Source organism: Rhyacophila brunnea, unplaced genomic scaffold, assembly GCF_057557595.1.
Source record: "Rhyacophila brunnea isolate RB1 unplaced genomic scaffold, BYU_Rbru_1.0 scaffold_10, whole genome shotgun sequence".
Classification (NCBI taxonomy): domain Eukaryota; kingdom Metazoa; phylum Arthropoda; class Insecta; order Trichoptera; family Rhyacophilidae; genus Rhyacophila; species Rhyacophila brunnea.
The window spans coordinates 35,688,236-35,707,079 of NW_028232752.1; the positions used below are offsets into that span (position 1 = coordinate 35,688,236).

Here is an 18,844-nt window from a genome sequence, read left to right on the forward strand (position 1 = left end):
TGGCACCGCGAACTGGCCTCCGGCGATTGGCCTCCGGTAATTGGCCGCCGGTACAATCGGACGTCGGCCCAATTGGACGCCGACCCAATTCGACGCCGACCCAATTGGCCTCCGGGAGAATTGGACGCCGCACAGTTGAATTAAATGCGCAAAGGAATAGACGTATGTTACGATTTGTTGGAGTAAATAAGCAAGTCAGTTTAATATGCTTCTATCTTCTCAGTAGTTGTACCTTATACATTTTGCGCTTGACAAATTTTTAATATAGATTGAGAATAATTATTATGCCTTATGATGTTTATTAAAAGAAAATAATTCTTAATAAGCTTAAACATGTATATGATTATGGATAAATGCGTATTTTAAGATAGTATGAAATTACAAACAAAATATTAAGTAAGTTATCTGCTAAGTATATATGTTTCAGTAGTTTGATTGATAAACTACTTAATTACTGGGTGCCGGACGAAATCCCGAAAAATAAAAAAATACAAACATCAATAATAAAATTGCGCAAGTTTTGCAAGAAACACAAAAACCCATTTTTTGTGGAAATATAAAAAAAATGTTAAATACAAACAACAATAATTGCGCAATTTTTGCAAGATACACAAAATCCATTCGTTCTACAAAAGGTCTCTCCTGAAAAAAAATTGCGCAATCGGAAAACCCATTTTCCGCAAAAAAATGGGATTTGTCTCTCTTACAAAATTTGCGGAATTCGCGATTGCGCAATTATTGATGTTTGTATTTTACATTTTTTTATATTTCCACAAAAAATGGGTTTTGTCTCTCTTGCAAAAATTGCGCAATTATTGATATTTGTATTTTTTTATATTTCGGGATTTCGGCCATTCGGGATTTCGGCCATTCGAGATTTCAGCATTCGGGATTTTGGCCTTCGGGACTTCGTCCGGCACCCAGTACTTAAGTAGTTTATCAATCAAACTACTGAAACTTTTATACTTAGCAGATAACTTACTTAATATTTTGTTTGTAATTTCATACTATCTTAAAATACGCATTTATGCATAATAATATACATGTTTAAGCTTATTAAGAATTATTTTCTTTTAATAAACATCATAAGGCATATTAATTATTCTCAATCTATATTAAAAATGTGTCAAGCGCGAAATGTATAAGGTACAACTACTCAGAAGATAGAAGCATATTAAACTGACTTGCTTATTTACTCTAACAAATCGTAACGTACGTGTATTCCTTTGCGCATTTAATTCAACTGTGCGGTGTCCAATCCTCCCGGAGGCCAATTGGGTCGGCATCCAATTGGGCCGGCGTCCGATTGTACCGGCGGCCAATTACCGGAGGCCAATCGCCGGAGGCCAGTTCGCGGTGCCAAATCGTCCCATTCCCTTGTAATGGTGATTTATCGCACAGGATTTTTTCACAAGCATCATTCATGCATTTGTAGTAAAGGGAATGACGTTGACCACCAAAGATTCAATCTTGGGTACGAATTGACAGAAGGATTTATTGCATGATAAAGTAGCCCAAATTTATTATCCCTTAACAACAAAAATACAAATTCAATTACAGATCGTACAACGAGAAGTTTACAAATAATATTTACGAAGATTGTGTTTGCAATGAAAATTATTTTACGTCGAAGCGAGAAGCGTGTAATTAGTTTGAACGATTTGAAGATACTAGGATACTGTTGGATTGTAACATTTGTTTTTATATAAAAAGAAGACAAAGGAAATGCCAGAAACGGCGTGGTTGATTGCCGTTGTTTTGTTCCCACACCGTGGATTGTTTCCTAGAATTTTGTCTGCGAAATTTGACTATGACACAAATGTTATCAATTAAATAATGGATTTCTCACGACACAGTAGCAGAAATGCACTATTTACTTGTTAATTCTTGTAATACGACAGGTGAAACCTGACACGTAAGCATTCCTTCGGGCTGCGGGAAATGCTTACACGTCTGTTCGCACGGACGGGTTCACTGATCGTAAAAAGATTATATTGTTGTAAATTTAGGTTTGCAATACACTTTAAGATTAGTTATTAAGATGTACACATTTCTAGGTTTTCTTAACTATGACTTAAGTACTATTGACACGTTGCACTTGTCTGCGGAACTTCCTTCCACCCTCACATTCATTCATTCATTACGCACCACAGACCTCCACGTACCTAAAGTACCACTGATTGAGAGTAGATTTTATGGAATTGCTCTAACAGTGTGTACCTACTAGTAGGTAGCATGTTAATTTAAAGTTTTTTTTATGGTATTTGTCTGTGTAAGATAACCGAAAAGAAAATATACCTACCTACCTAATAAATTATTGTTACATTTAGGTACCTACTACCAAAGAGATGGTCCTATATAGTTGTATGTATAGTCTAGACCACAGGTTCTCAAACTTATTTCGACTACCGCCCACTTGGAGATTTAAAAAAAATCTAGTGCCCCCATATTTTTTTAAATTACTTTTTTTATATTACCATCTGTTGCGTACCTATCTTAAAAACATTTATTGCAAATATAATTTTTAAACATGCATTATTATATGAATAGGATAGATAGAGTGTGACCCATATTCTCTTTCTGAGATCAAAGAATGTTTCAAGGAGAGGAAATAAAACTCATACTGAATCATATTTAGAAGTATTTTTATTACATTAAAAGAAGGCTTTGCATTTAAAGCTTATCTAATGTGAAGGATGAATCTGATGCATTTCGACGAGTTTGTTAATATCAGGCTCGAATTCACTTAAAAACACCCGTAAGTTCAGCGTGCAGCCGATTTCTCTTTTTAGTTATGAACGTTGCTACAGCACTAAATCCACGTTCACACAAATACGACGATGGGAATACAAGTCAGGTGGTGTCGTGTCTAGATTCCGTCAGATTTTTATAAATAGAATTTGTCTGCCGTCGCCCCTATAGATTTCCTTAACGCCATCTAATTTTCTTTAAGCCTCCTACTACCCCCCTGAAAGCCTCCAGCGCCCATAAGGGGGCGTTATCGCCCACTTTGAGAAATACTGGTCTAGACTCTAGCGAATATTAACAAGTAACTTAATCTTTTTGATTGACTGAATGCATGTTTCAAATAAGAAATCAAAGGAAATTAAATAGGTGGGTACTGTAAAGTAGGTATATTGAAAATAAGGTTAGGTTTATTTTATTCTGAAATATTAGCCATAATAATAAAATTAATAGGTTCAAAACACTTTTAGAAAATAGATGTTCATTTTTATGTTGTATGTAGGTAGGTATAGTGTATGTTGTATCGATTTTGTTTATCTAATATTATTATTGTAATGATTAATAATATTTCAATGCTTGATAATGCGAACCAATCTTAATCAATAAAACATCCAAATTAAGCACATGGTGTTTTTATTATTTCAGGATTATCTGACACCACTCCAGCCCGGACCTAGCAGAACAGCTGAAAACCGCCCTACCACTGACAATTTTATTATTTAATTGCGATCCAATATAACGTGAATATTAAATCTCACGCGCATCCCACTGCGGTGATAGAAGAAGGTTACCCATGTAAAAAATAATTTTAAACATTATTTTGTTTCATTGTCTAAAAAACGTTTCGAATAGAATAATATAGTATCACATGACATTTTGCCGTGTATGACTCCATGCGCCATAGAAACCGAAACTGACATTTTAAAGCAGTGGCGCACCCAGGGGGGGGGGGCAAGGGGCCTTGGCCCCCCCAAAAACATTGAAATTGAAAGCCAATAGATTAGACAAATAAAAACACGGCAAAAAAATGATTTGTAATAATTCTCCAGCACCCTTTTTAGAAAATTTATTAGATTTTAATTTCTAACACAAAAATTTCGAAACACTAATGTCAGGTTTTTTTAGAAACCCAATACCTAAGGGAACTGTCAAAAAATTCTCGGTGTCCACCCGAATTCCGGAGTGGTGTACGTCATGGCTGGGGAGGGCTGACAGGGCTCTAGCCTGGGGGCCCGGGCTGTGGGGGGCCCGGCGTGTCGGGTTGACCAGATAAGTGAGATAAACACACATCATAAATTATCTTTAATAGTAAAAATGTCGCCTGCGGCGCTATTACACTTCATAGTCATGAATATTTTCAATTACTTATATAATTGTGCTATATAGTTTTTGATTATTATGTGTCGATACTCGACAGCTCCATTATTAAAGTAGATGTACTAAAAATCGCCAATAATTCACTGTATAAGTACCCTTAATTTGAACTAAAATACAATTTGAAAAACGTTAATGTAGTGTTTCAGACTACATTTAATCTTAGCGGTAGGTAGGGGGCCGCCAAATATCCTAGCCTGAGGGCCCGTATCAAGATGTGGGGACCATGGTATAGGTACACCGAGTGCAATAGACAAAAGACCGATAAACGAGAAATTAAGCTGTGAAGAAGAAAAAGAGTCTATGGGACTAATTTACATTCTACTCCTTGGCCCCCCCCCCAATATTAAATCCTGGGTGCGCCACTGTTTTAAAGAGCATACCTTCGTTTCGAATTCGGCGTGCCAATGGAGCACCATGACATAATACATAATGGTTTCGATCCATTAGCCAGTAATATTGACGACTCGTCATTATTTTCCCGGTTGATCGCAATACAGATGAGTAGATTAGTTTGATTTCAAACATATTATTATTTATTTTGATATTACATGGTCTTGTGTTAATCACTGGGCAGTTGAACAACCTAAATTAGAATTAATAATCGTAAATAGTAGGTACCTAGTGAAAACTGATCTATCACTAATTAATTAGATAGGTACGAGGGTGGGTCAATAAGTCCTTAGAAAAGCCGACAGGTGGCGCGACTAGTACTGTAAGCGGTTTGTTTTCATGCAGCGGCACTACCGATTCAGTATGCTGCGAAGTTTCAATCAGATTGGTCGGGTTGTTGTTTTTTATTTTCGTACATTTAAAAAAAAAATTTGCTTGTTTACAAAAATGGAGAAAATTGAGTTAAGAGCTGTTATTAAACATTTTAATATAAAAGGGTTAACAGCAAAGGAAATAAAAAATGAGTTGGATTTAGTTCACGGCATATCTGCTCCTTCACTTGCAACTATTTATAACTGGTTAAATGAATTTAAACGTGGTCGTACATCAACAAAGGATGAACCACGCTCAGGACGTCCTGTAGAGGTGACTACACCAGAAATGATCAATAAAATCCACGATATGGTGTTAAGTGACCGAAGATTAAAGTTGAGTGAGATAATTGAGGTTACAGGGATCTCAAAAGGTAGCGTGATTTCTATTTTACATGACAAATTGGGCATGAAAAAAGTTTCTGCAAGATGGGTGCCGCGTTTGCTCACAGTCGACAATAAACGCAATAGGGTGGTGGCCTCTAAAGCCCTGTTGTCGCTCATGCAACGCAATCCGGATGAATTTTTTCGTCGCTTTGTGACTGTAGATGAAACATGGATACACCACTATACTCCCGAGACGAAAGAACAGTCAAAGCAGTGGATTGCGAAAGGCGAACCATGTCCAAAGAAGGCGAAAACCGTAAAATCAGCTGGTAAGGTTATGGCTACTGTATTTTGGGATGCACGTGGAATTATTTTCGTTGACTATTTGGAAAAAGGAAAAACAATAACAGGGAATTATTATGCATCTTTATTGGACCAGCTAAAAAACGAAATTGAAGAAAAACGGCCTCATTTAAACAGGAAAAAAATCCTCTTTCATCAGGACAATGCCCGTGTTCACACATGTTTACGATCAATGGCTAAAATTGAAGAATTGAAGTTCGAATTGGTCGACCACCCACCGTATTCGCCAGATTTAGCCCCCAGTGACTTTTTCCTTTTCCCAAACTTAAAAAAATGGCTAAGTGGACGTTTTTTTTCAAATGAAGAAGTCATCGATCGGACAAATGCTTATTTTGAGGACCTTCCGAAAACTTATTTTTCTGACGGTTTAAAAAAAATTGAGAAACGTCTAACCAAGTGTATTGAGCTCCAAGGAGATTATGTTGAGAAATAAAAAAAAAATAAAAAAATAAAAACTGTTTTAATGCTTTTTTCTAAGGAATTATTGACCCACCCTCGTATCTATGATTATTGTAAACACAGGTAAGATATTTAGTTGATTATGTTGCGGATTTGTCTGGGTCGTCCATGAATCGTGGTTATACATTAAATTTATAATGTTGTTATGTAATTATTATGACGTACTATTGTCTCTCCTCCCAATACGTAGAATTATTTGACTCGCGGCATCAATATTTTTGTTAAGTTGCAGATAGGTAACCGTTAAGTAATTATACGATTATGTAACATCACTCAGTGACGGGAAAAATTAATTCTATCAATATTTATGCCTAAATATGTCATTATTGTATTGTACAAAAAGCAAAATAAACTGTCATTTTTATTACGCCAATAGTAGGTAATAAATTATGATGGCTGGATTGCATGGCGCCAATCGCCATTTTGTCTCGTTATGTTGGCAACACTTTACATATATGTTTTCGTTCTATTTAGTGGATCAAAAGCTGCGAGTGCGAAAAAAGTTATATCGAAAATAAGAATAGTATCAAAAAATTGTAAAGATCTTAAGTGTTGAGTAAGAATAAAAACTGCGCTGGCATTATTGAAAACCAAATAATCATATCAATATCTCGTTGAAGAATGCATATTGCGATGGTTTATCGAAGTGACAAAGCGACATGAACTGGCCTGGATCTCATAATTTGTCATACATACAAGTACAAGGATGGCGTATGGGTAGATAATAGGATACTAATACAACATGTCTTACATTGGAAGTGAAGTAAGTTGTATTCTTTCATTTCCAATATTACAATTTCCACATATTTTTCGTTGGGTAGAAAATGTTACTTACGTGTTCTTGCATGTGTATTATAAATACAGGATGTCACATTTCAGAACGAAACTTCAGTTCGCGTAAAACGATCCTTTACCCTTTACCGCGTTTTAGTTGTGTATTCTCTGCCTGCAGATTATTTTTGCATCTAGAACGGTATTTCTTAAAAAATTTTGCTTGTGGTCCACTAAATATTTAATTTTAATGGAGCATATTCTCATCTTCAACAGTTTCGTTGAGAAGGTAGTAGGTACCTAAAAAATACAAATTTTAATAAACATATTACTTATATTATGAATAAATCTGGTTTAACCTATAGTTTTAATGTGAATTTGAATATTTATATTCTCAAAAATCTCTTCCTTGACCTATCCAGTTTCGATTATGAACATCAGAAAAGTTCATGAGTGAATGTTGAATTTTTCAAATAATGCCATTAAAAATTTTATTCCATGCCATTCGGAGTTTAGATCTTCTTTTTCAGAATTCAGGAGCTTTTCGATTGTCTTCCGCATTTAACCCCAGTAAGAGGGCAGACCGGCATGTGACCTCTTGTTGCTCTTCGCCATGATTAGGATTTCTTTTAACCTTTTCAGGTTTGTCTTCCATGATGAGACACTGACATTTAGCTTATTCAATTACTTCCAGACACCTAAAGACAATTCATATCCTGGTGAAAGTTTCTCTGTTGTCCCTGTTATCCAAATATGACTGACTGTTTCTCTGCCCATTTTTTGAGGCCACTCTCTTCTGGGAGACAATTAACGGTACAAGTCGGTTATGGGGAAGCCAGCGGCAAACACATTTTGAAAATAGCCGATATACTGGATTATTTGTTAGGTTAGATTAGGTTTTCATTCTTGAATTCTGCCAAAATCGGCTATGACAATTAGCGCGACTCCCGCCTGGCTTCCCCATAACCAACTTGTACCCAATTAACTTCTGTCATCCTCTTAATGAAACTCTTCATGAACTTAATTCTGGAGGTCTTTACTTTTGTCCATAGAGTCGGTGTGTGTGTGTGGAGTCATTTCTTTCTTGTTATGAATATTAGATGGCACTTCTCGTCAAGAGGAGTAACGCCAATGAGTGGGTAATTTTACTCTACAGGTGTCGGCTGGAAGCATCCCGTTACAATGTGACATGTAACATCGTGTTTTGGTCTCCCCATGTACCTACCCTGTTTTTTATTTTTCATGAAAAAGCGCATACTTTGTTTTTTCATGAGTCTGGTTTGAGGTATTTGTTGCAGTGGTGAAGGGTGTAGTTAAGGCAGTTAAGCTGTGAAGTGTGGAACCTAGAGATCCGACATACCTACATTGTGCACACTAAACTTTGTCAGTCATTCTTATTTATTTTCATTGAACTAAGAATACAATTTGCAGATGTTATTGGTTAGTTTTTAAAATTCAATTAAACCATACCTAAAGCAAACCATAATAGATAACAGATAAAAAAATATTCTTAATTTTTAAAATTCAATTAAAACCTGTCTAAAGCCTCAATTACATTGAGCTTCTTTACGAGCTGTTTATTGGCGAATTTACAATCTGCCTATAAAGTCGCCCAGTGTAATCATCGAATAAGCTAATAAGCAGGTTGTAAACACTCTACCGAGGAACGCCCGCTTTTAAATTCGCCAATAAACAGCTCGTAAAGAAGCTCAATGTAATTGAGGCTTAAGCCATTGTTTGGTAGAACATGATTGTTTCATGTTGAAAATGTTTGTAATTTATTGTGTTAATTATGCCTATTCTTCCAGAATATAATAGGATGCTTAAATTTTACCTAGAAAATGATTGTATTCAAGATGGATTCAAGATTCGTTTTCATCTCTTATTTGACAAGTTTCTTCAAGTACTATTCATTAGCAGGGAATTTATAGGCTAATCATGATCTCTCATGAATTTGATTTTTGAATGTTTATTGATTTTTGTCCACCCAGAAGCCGAACCCGCGGCCGGATCCCTCCACAATGATCGCCAACCTCCCGTTGCTGTTCGTCGGTGGTTTCCCTGCCTCGCTAGATGCGATGGGCGTCCCGGAGCTGGAGCGCTTCGTCCCCTTCTTACTGCACTGCTCCTGGGGGCACGATACAGCCGACCGTATCCGACGCCCGCGCTGGTGGCCTACCGACGTGCCTTTTTCTGAACCGTTTGCCTCGCCGCCACGCCCGCCCGCCGACTGGGCGGAGCGTCTGCGCTCGCTGGTGCGAGACTGCTACGCCCACCACAGCAGTCTTTTTCTGTTGGCCTTCTCTGAAGAGCTATCGCGCCACCACCCGTCCACCCTACGCTACGTTGACAATTGCGGCTGCCGCACCACCTCACTACACAGCCGTCGTTCAGGCAAGCTGCTCGTCACATTTCGCAATGAGCACATTTTCTACGACCGCCGTCCTGAGGCTGGTGGCCGCAAGTGCCTGCTGCCGCGCCGTCCCGCCCCCGCTCCTGCTGCTGCCACTGCCGATGCGCTGGATGCCCGTATGGATCTATATCTGTGCGATACTTGTGACCTGGTACTGCATAGCCTGGATGAGGCGCGCCGCCATGAGAAAGTGTGCCCTGAGCGTCCCCCCTCCCCTGACCCAGCCCCGCCGGAGCCTGAGCCAGATCCGCAGATGGACCGCTTCCGTTTCATGAGGGCGCTCGGATTAGGCCCTCCCGACGCCGGCGCTGAGGCGGTGCCTCCCCCCGGTTGTCCGGGTCCCCCCATCGCCCCCGGACCGCCATTGCGTGCACGACGAGCCACACTGCTGGGCCGCGTCTACTGCTTCCCTTTTTCATCAGCGGCCGGGAGGCGTCTTTACGGTGATCGCTCGCGCCCACCAGACGCCACCGCCCGTCAGCGCGAAATCCCCGACAGACACTGTCGAGCACCCCCGCTCTCGCAGGAGCGCCCCGCGTGGCTCCGAAGACCGCCTGAACGTCCCCGTGCTGTCCGCGGACCTAAGAGAAGAGGTCGGCGGCGCCTCAGGAAGCATTCGTTCCCAGGGCGACGGGGCCGCCCCGTCCTAGACCTTCGAGCGCAGCTCCTCTACCTGGGGCTGGGGCGTCGGAGGCCAATGGTGACGCTCGTCCGCATCACAGAGCGTGAGGTTGCCGAGTACCTCTTGCAAATTAGGTTGGCGGCGGAGGCGCGCCTGCGGCTCCGTGCCGACTCTTCGTGTAGTGACAACGAGATAGAGTTTGTGTCCGTCACGGCGGGCAATGGTCCGGTTGACCTGGGAGCCGTCCCGCCGCCCGAGGCGTCACTCCCCGAGGGTGATGTCATTGACCTGTGCTCCGACGAGGAGGACGAAAGGGGAGGCGGAGACGAGAACCTGGTCCCTGCCCCGGGGTCCCGGCGTGCGGGCGGCTCGGTGTTCATCCAAAGCATGGCGCTAGTGGCCACACCCGAGACGGAACGGCCGGCCGAGCCGGACTCGCACACGGAGGCGGCCCGCTGCCGCCCCCCGCCTAGAAGAAAACCCTCATGGGGCGAGGCGTCACCGCATCTCTTCACCGCACTTTGTTTCCCCGACTCTTCTAAATTCAAGCTCCAGCCGCTACAGCAACTACACAACAATCTCAACGGTCAGGTCATATCCATCGATTAAGATCCGCTGCCTTGGTGTCTCCTAGAGGGTTCCTCTTTTCACGTCCCGAGGAAGACCCTCATCTTCCAATCGCAATTGGAAAGTTGACTTGGACTACTTTTATTTTGAAAAACATATTCGACTGGCATGCGAATGCACATCTACAGCGACCACACCACCTCTGATGGTGGTCAGATCATGTCACAACATAGAGAATTGTTCTGAGTTGGTTGGCATATTTCTAGCCAGGCAGCACGGATTGATCTTTCACAAATCAATTAACACTGACACATGTCAGACAGTCCCAGAAAACTCTTGACAGCATGAATACAGAGAAGTCACCTGTGATTTACAGTCAAAATGATCTCTAACGAATGACTGCTTTTCAAATTTTTCAAATTAAAATGAACATTTTGGGATAAGGAAGATTTGCGCAATATAACTAACTTATAAGACATCTGATGTACCTACTGAAAAATCATTGAATATTTCACAAATCATCTTGAAGTGGGAGAACCACTGATGACGATCCCATATTTCCATGTTATGTACCATAAGATTTTTAAAAGATAGCATAGTTTTCAGTTCACTCGTTTTAATTGTGCGTGAAATATGGCCGTTTTCTGCGGAGAGTTGAGTTTGGGGGGATGGGGAACATTTGAAGAAAAAACAATTGTTTCAAAGTGACTTGACATCAAATATATTAGTTACTTAATTAAGGTTTTTCAGAATATGCCAGTGTTTTGAAAAAAATCAATATGTATAACATTCGTATAACATTTCCTTCTCCACTAAAAGGATGAGTAACTTTAGAGTTATACAGTCTGATGGAGTATCAATGCAGCGCCAATTTCTTTTCTTTTACAATCAATCCATACCGAACACAGATCGCAACGTTCCATATTTTGATCTTACGGCCATATTCTGATTAAGGGCTGAATGCAAAGATGTCGCTGTTAAATCAACCTAACTGATAAATGGCGCTGTCATCAAATATTGGCAGACTACCACCTAAAGTTATGTCATGTGGCAGTTAATTATGACTAAGCAACTGGCCCTAACGTATTACGACATAAGCACAATATGGGTCGGTATTGGTGGTCAGTGCAACTCAGCCCAATCCATATAAATGTACCTGAAATTTCTTTATTTTAAATTTGTAAAGAATATTATTTAGTACGAATTGACTACGAAAATTAAACAGACGTTTTATGTTTGGCGCATTCCTTTCCATTGTACTTAGTTGCATTTCAGTTTTGGTTGATTTTGTATCATTGTCAGCTGGAAAGAAGAAATCTTTGTGAAAATTTTAATACTAAAGTTCTTTTACTGGCCCTGCGAGGGCAATACACATTTTGCACACATTGTAGTCGAGGCGGGCCGTGCCTGTGATTATTGATTATTAATAGTATTAGATGATAAAATAACAAAGTAGGGATGATAGCAGCAATTTAAACGAATGCAAAAATTATCCTGCAACAATTTTGTTGTCGCCTAAATAATTTTTTCTTCAATAAGACAATGTTGCAGTATCTCCGTGTGCATCGATGCGTTGAGTAACATGCGTTTTGCGGAGGATATCAATTAACTTACATCGATGAAATACAATTTTGAGAGTTGATGCTGCATTGAGTTCCAGTTTTGCAAAACAGAATGATAAACATTTCAGTGAAATATAGTATGATGTACCTGCTTAGGAAAAATTTTCTTCATTTTTATGTTATGTTATTTATGAATTAATAATATCTTGAAATACCATTTATCGCCATAAAAATACAGTGGGCAATTCAATAGAAGCATTCCCAAAAGTGATTTTTTTGATTCAATATGCGATATGACAATATATTGGTTAGTGTCGTGTCTGTGTTACGCATTAACGTGTTTAATGGCAATAAGTAATACATATCCAAATAAAAAAATATCTATAAATGCCGACCGCTATTGATGTACCAATATAATTTGTGATATTTATTCAGAATAGTTTTTTACGCGCTAATAGCAATTTCGCCTATAGAGTGAATCGGTCGGTGTGTAAACCGTCAGCTGATTCGATATTGAAAAAAAATGTCCTCTGTCAGCCTTCAGCTTTCGAGATAATTGTTCGTAATAATTATCATTTGGGTAACAGTTCAATCCATACCTGGAATCCAAACACGACATGTGAATTTGACCCGGCCACGGGATTAAAACCTGCAACCCATAATTCAGGAGGCGACCGCGCCGACCTATACTCCGCCTCGGCCTTCATAGTGCATAACACCAACCAATTTGTAGTCATATTTTCTGAGTTCAATATATCTACCTATATGAAATTGTCAATGTATTTCCTCTGTTTCGGAGACATTGTAATTTCCATGCTCAAGGATGATATCCATCAGATTATTGTCAAATAGTTTTCATGACATGGACAACTCAGACATTTTGAACTGATTCAATACTGTGGAAAATATAAAATACATTCTAGGAGGAAAATGTTTGTATTTGAGAGCATGATTTATTATACATACTCATATTAGCTTATTATCTTCCTTTCTTTATATTATATTTCTCAATAATATTCATTACGGCAACCTATGAGTGTCTGATTTCTAAAACTGAAAAGTCGCACATTGGTTAAAATCTTTACAAAACATTGAAGTGCATGCATATTCAAAGTACAATTCAATATAATATTTGAAATAAAGTAATGACCTTGTAAAATTCGCCAATAAGTCCAATTTTCTTTTTCATGTATCGCAAAAAAGGGTTTATCGGCTAATAGAAACATAGGGTCAGACTGTTCTAATTTGTAATAAGTAAAATATGATAGAAAAAAGAAACTTCACCGCTTATATTGAATTGTAGACTTGTCGGTTTTAGCAGTCGGACACCTTATATAATTATTATGTTTCTGCCTATTTTTTTACATATTATGGTAGATAATCTGTACATGTTGGGGGTAGCTAGTGTTTAGTGTGGCACATTGACACAAGTAATGTATATATATGGCCAATTATTATTCGATGCTATTATGTTAACCGTGCCGATCGGTAATAAATCACTATAAAATGATTTGAATGCAGAATACTAAATCTTTGGAATATAATGTGTGGTGTCATTTCCCTCCATTTTCGAAAGTGACAAGCACGCTGTCACTTTTCTTCGTTGTGGTTTTTTTTCGTCCGAATTCTGGATTTGGAGGTGGACAAATAACACACCGGAATTGTGATCAGAAACGGCGAGGTTTATTTAAGTTAATATTATATAATAGTTACATTTTTAATAATTTATTTTACGGAGGACGAAATGTGCGTGTTTACTGTTCGGCTGTTTCCAGCGTATTACCCGCCATCTTGTGTTTCGCTTTCAACGTGAAGCATTGTCGAAAAACGGCGACGTTGCAAACATTTTTCAACGGTCGTAATCTACGGCATTGCCGGCTCTATTACTATTTATTTTCGTAATCAGCCATTACTATTTGTTGGATTTGATACCGACTCGGGCCTCTCCAGATACACAGAGACATCCCCAAATGGGGACCATTCGGGGGTGTAACAGTGGAAATCGTAAAACAGTACCTATACAATTATTACAGCAACCAATTTCATTTGGAAATACTACCAACCAACGTATTAAATTTTTTACGCAAATTTGCCATATCCTGAAAACAATTGGTCAATGTCAATGTTTCAGATGCATACTACTCAGATTGTGTCATCGAGTGGAGTGTGTGTGTGTGTGTGTGTGTGCTTTACAGAAAATGAACCTAATGTGCTGCGTTCCTAGTAATTCACACTAGCTTGCCCTTAATATATCTACTACTATATTTTAAGTCATAATATTTGGGAAAAATGTTTTGCATTACACTCAATAAGATACCTATATATATGTATATACGTATTATATTAAATACATACCTATCTTATCTAAATATTATTACTCTTTTTGCATACATTTTAATTCTTGCACAACTCTAGACTTTTTATTTTTATATTTCGTAATACATTATATATAATGTTTTATTTTGTTTTTATAATGCCATCGATTGTCCAAAATTACTGAGATATTTTGTCATTTATTACAGAACACGGTAATTATCCCAGGACTGTTGCAATTTAAATGCAATATTTTTATTGAAAATCATGTTTCTCTATTTCCATTTTTGTCTCTTATTTACCGAGCGAAAATGTTTTGTTCTAGCAAATTTTGAGTACTCGTTAATAGTGTATGCAAAGTTACACCTGACTGACTTATTTAACGATTAGTTTTTTAATTTACTAAACGCCTTTACTTTTCTCAAAGCGAGTAACGCATGTAAATAATTATCAAAGATTGTAATAAAAAATTGTATCTCACGTAGCGATGCTTCACGTATGCTATAGAAAAATGTTAATATCCTATTATTGTTATGACGGATAAAAAATTATTCGTCGCTCCGTGCGAACTGTACTGTGTACAAATTATATATATTATGTATCATCGTTCGCTTTCATTATCATATTGGAGAATGCAGTTTCGTGTATCATTTGAAATAATTTTGCATTGTTTCTTCTCAAATTGTTTGACTTCATTGTATTAACTTCCGTCTTCATTAAACGTATTACCAATTTTGATTGTGACATTTTTCAATTGCTTACTTCATTTTATATCTGTAATGCAAAATCGCACGGGCGCCAGTATAAAAAATACAGACAGGCAGAGTATATCTATATAAAATATAACTTTATATAATATTCAATATTGTTTTCCTAAGTAAATCAGTATCAGTGTTATTTAAGTCTAAGTCGATTATTGTCAAATTGTAATATCACGACCGAGTTAATCGAATCTTTAAAATGATCTAAATAATTTGTTTTCAATGACAATTTTTGACGCATTCTACATTATGGATTTAAAGAAAATTTTTACCTATTTACATACTTATGTAATATGATATAGTAAAAACAGAAACTCAATTTCCAATGAAAAACTTAAACCAACCATATACAATATATTTATCATTAAAGTGCAGATGGATATCAATATCACCATATAATTTTGGATTGGACGTAATTATTTTTAAGGATGATATACCAAATTATTATTATAATATTCTCAAAGTTAAAATGTAGGCTACCAATTATTTATTGAAGAAATTGGTACGATAATAAGACCGTAAGATGCCCAAATATTTTTCTTTGAAAGGTCGGCGACCGAATTCCTTCTGTTCTGCATCATTCACATTAATTCTCAAACGTCCCGAGTGTTTAACAAATTTATCATGTGTAAGGCGAAGGCGAGAAAACCTCACCGGGTGTTACGCCTCTGATAGATCATCCTGTTCATTGGGGAAAATGTGTCCCAAGTATGCAGCATTGATAGATGACACTTCTCTTTACTCGCTCGCTCACTTTCGTCAGCTCTGTGATCATGATCGTATGAGGACCTCTCGAAAATTCTTCAATGATGCCGCATGTCCGAAGCCTCCTCTCATTTAATGATATAATAATATTCAATATATTAACATAATTTCATGGGTCTTCCACTCTCCGTCACCTTTCATTATTTTATTTAAAAAACATTAGAGTGAAGCAAAATCTAATCACATACAGTTGACTCTCGATTTACCGGGCTTTATGTACCAACAAATCATAGTTTTCACACATCAAAATCACATTCACAGTATATAATGGGTAAAATATCTGTTCTGCATTTGAATTAAATTTCGTGTTTCGTGAGAAGTGCTGAGGGATCCACTATTATTACGTTTTTTTACAAATCAATCATTTCCTGTCAGCGTGAATGTAATCTGGAAACATGTACGTCGATGTCGGGTTCTTAAGGATATTTTCATCGATGTTTCGAATTTGTCTGGGAGATTCCTGTGTGACCCCGCGAATCTAGAGTCGACTGTATTTATTTTTCATTTTTATACAGAGATCTCACAGTGAGAATGTTAGTAATTTGATATTCAATTGTATCAGGAATAGGATTTTAAAAAATGGTTTTAATATTGTACAACTGTGTACATAATATGTTGAACTGCATTAATATATAACAGTCGAACATATGAATATATGAAAAATGGCGCATAACACCGCAGCCACAACAGCCGCTTTAAGGATAAGCAATGCTTTTCAAGTTAGTTACGTAAAAGACAATCCATTTTTGCATAGTTTTGGAATCGAAGTTATGTTTAGATATATATATTGCAGCCGATTTTATGTGGAAAATCATTAGTTTGATTTCTAACATCTGGATCATCTTATGCCTTTGCAAATCAAGTAACATGTATGCAATCTATAAATACGTAACCCGATCTCCGACTAATTCTTATTTTCGAAATAATTGAACATGTAAATATTTCTATCTGGTCTTGTATTTAAAATGATATTATAAAGTGATTTGTAGTTTAGTTTTAATTTGTAATGAAATTAGGTTTTACAAGAGAGCAGATATGATAATGGTCTTGTAATGATTCATTATTATTATTATTATTAAAATAATTTAATGATGGCAATACTTTTGTTACTACCTTTTCATAACTGCTCCAAATATTTATCCTTAGTTATTTATTTCTGTGTTTTACATTTTATAATTTATATTAAACTTTGGAAAATTTATAAAAAAAATGTTAAAATAGAATGGATACGAATATTATTAGAAAAAAATGAAAATTATTGTGTATACCTACGTAATAAAGATAAGACTCAAATATATTATGCAGACTTTGCGTATCTATATACATATTTCATGATTTATATTAAAATCGTAACACAATATCACATGGTTGTTTATTTTAATACTTCTGGGATGAACACATTACCACCACGTCACGTGCTGTCATGCTGATAAATTTAGTCTACGGTTTCTTCATTCCGCAATATATTTTGAATGAACGCTACCTCTATAAATCCAAATATGGAAAGCACCAACCCGAGTATTCCTCAGATTCGGAAGAGGAGATCGAAACTGTTGTCGCTTTCGCAGTTATCGATAAATAAAATAAAAAAGCAAAGAGCTTCGGGTGAAGCAATTATTGGCAGTCTAATCACATATGGCAATTTCCGTTTTTGCATGTGTTTTTTAATAAACATTTCTTGCTTGGTAGATAAATGCACTGTCGATTACCCAATCCAAAAATGTCATTTTCGGTCTTTCATTTTATCAATATATCTGGAGACAAAAATTAAAAAAAAAAAAACTACTTGCGATATTGCATGCATAAATAATATTTTGAACAGAACCCAACCAGGAGACCATAGATAATAATTTAATAGAAAATCCATATAGCGAACAATTAAAAACATAGAGCACACGGTGTTTACGTGAGTCTTAAATTTGTAAACATGCAGACAAAAAGAAACGTTCACTGACTCATGCAATTGGTGATGTAGCGTGATGCGTGCAGTAGACTTTGCTAACAGGACAATATTCATTTTTGGTACAAAATGTGTTACGGGACTGAGAATTAGTAAAATCAGAAAAACGATATTGCACTCTTTTTTTCCTGTAGCGCAGCGATTTCCAAACTGGGAGGCGCGAAAAGTTGAACACAATTATTAATGTAGCCACAGGTTTGCAGTTTGCAAATGCACATTTATAAAATGGCCGTTAGTTATAAAGTACATAAGTCCTATAAAAAGTTGTTTTATAGGGCCTGTCTGAAAATATGGAGACTAATTTTATAATACCTCACTTCTATACTATTGTGAAGTGAAATGGAATAAAAGGGTCGATTCAAATCATGTTGAAATTTGAGGCAAATTTGAGGTAAATTTGTTTAGGAACGATAATTTTGTTGTTAAACTTGTCTATTTGGTTGAAATTTAAAAAAAAATAGTGAATAAATCAATGCAAGGACTACTAATGCATTCAATGATTAAAAAAGACAAAGTGAAGCATTCATAAAACATTGGAGCTTTGGAAATCAAAATTACAAAAAAAATAAGTTCGCCATGTGGAAACACTTTTAAATGATTTCTGCGCCAGATATATTGAAGCAAACAAAAATCTATTTACTGATTTCTTGGTTAGTTTCCTAATGCACTTTTACATTATTTTATTAATAGTAAAAAAAAGTCGCTGTTTTATTTCAGGATTATTAAATATGTGGCTGTGCGTTGCAATTCGATGTGATACCCATATGATGATTGATATACTTAAATGATAACTTGTTTGTTTGTTTTTTATTTACTTCATATCAAGTACAAGTTTAAGCATATTGAGCATAATAATTCAACAGAATAAAAACATTGTATATAAAAAGTTCTTTTTATCATATTTTTGTATTTGTACATTGTTGACTATTTAAAAAGGTGTCTGTATTATTTAATGAAATAAAGGGGGGGAGGCGCCAAGATTAGATTTTTTTAAAAGGGAGGCGTAGTAACATAAAGTTTGGAAACCACTGCTGTAGCGTGAGCGCACATAACAGCACGTGACGTGATGGTAATATGT

General features: G+C 36.9%; 1 protein-coding gene across 1 annotated transcript; it reads left to right on the forward strand.

The window, feature by feature from the left end:
* Positions 1-6,483: 6,483 nt before the first annotated feature.
* Positions 6,484-13,235, forward strand: ova (ovaries absent). Its single transcript, XM_085953707.1, has 2 exons — positions 6,484-6,795; positions 8,795-13,235. The coding sequence occupies exons 1-2, from the start codon at positions 6,775-6,777 to the stop codon at positions 10,445-10,447; spliced, it is 1,674 nt and encodes a 557-aa protein (XP_085809833.1). The 5' UTR covers positions 6,484-6,774; the 3' UTR covers positions 10,448-13,235.
* The last annotated feature ends 5,609 nt before the right edge of the window (positions 13,236-18,844 follow it).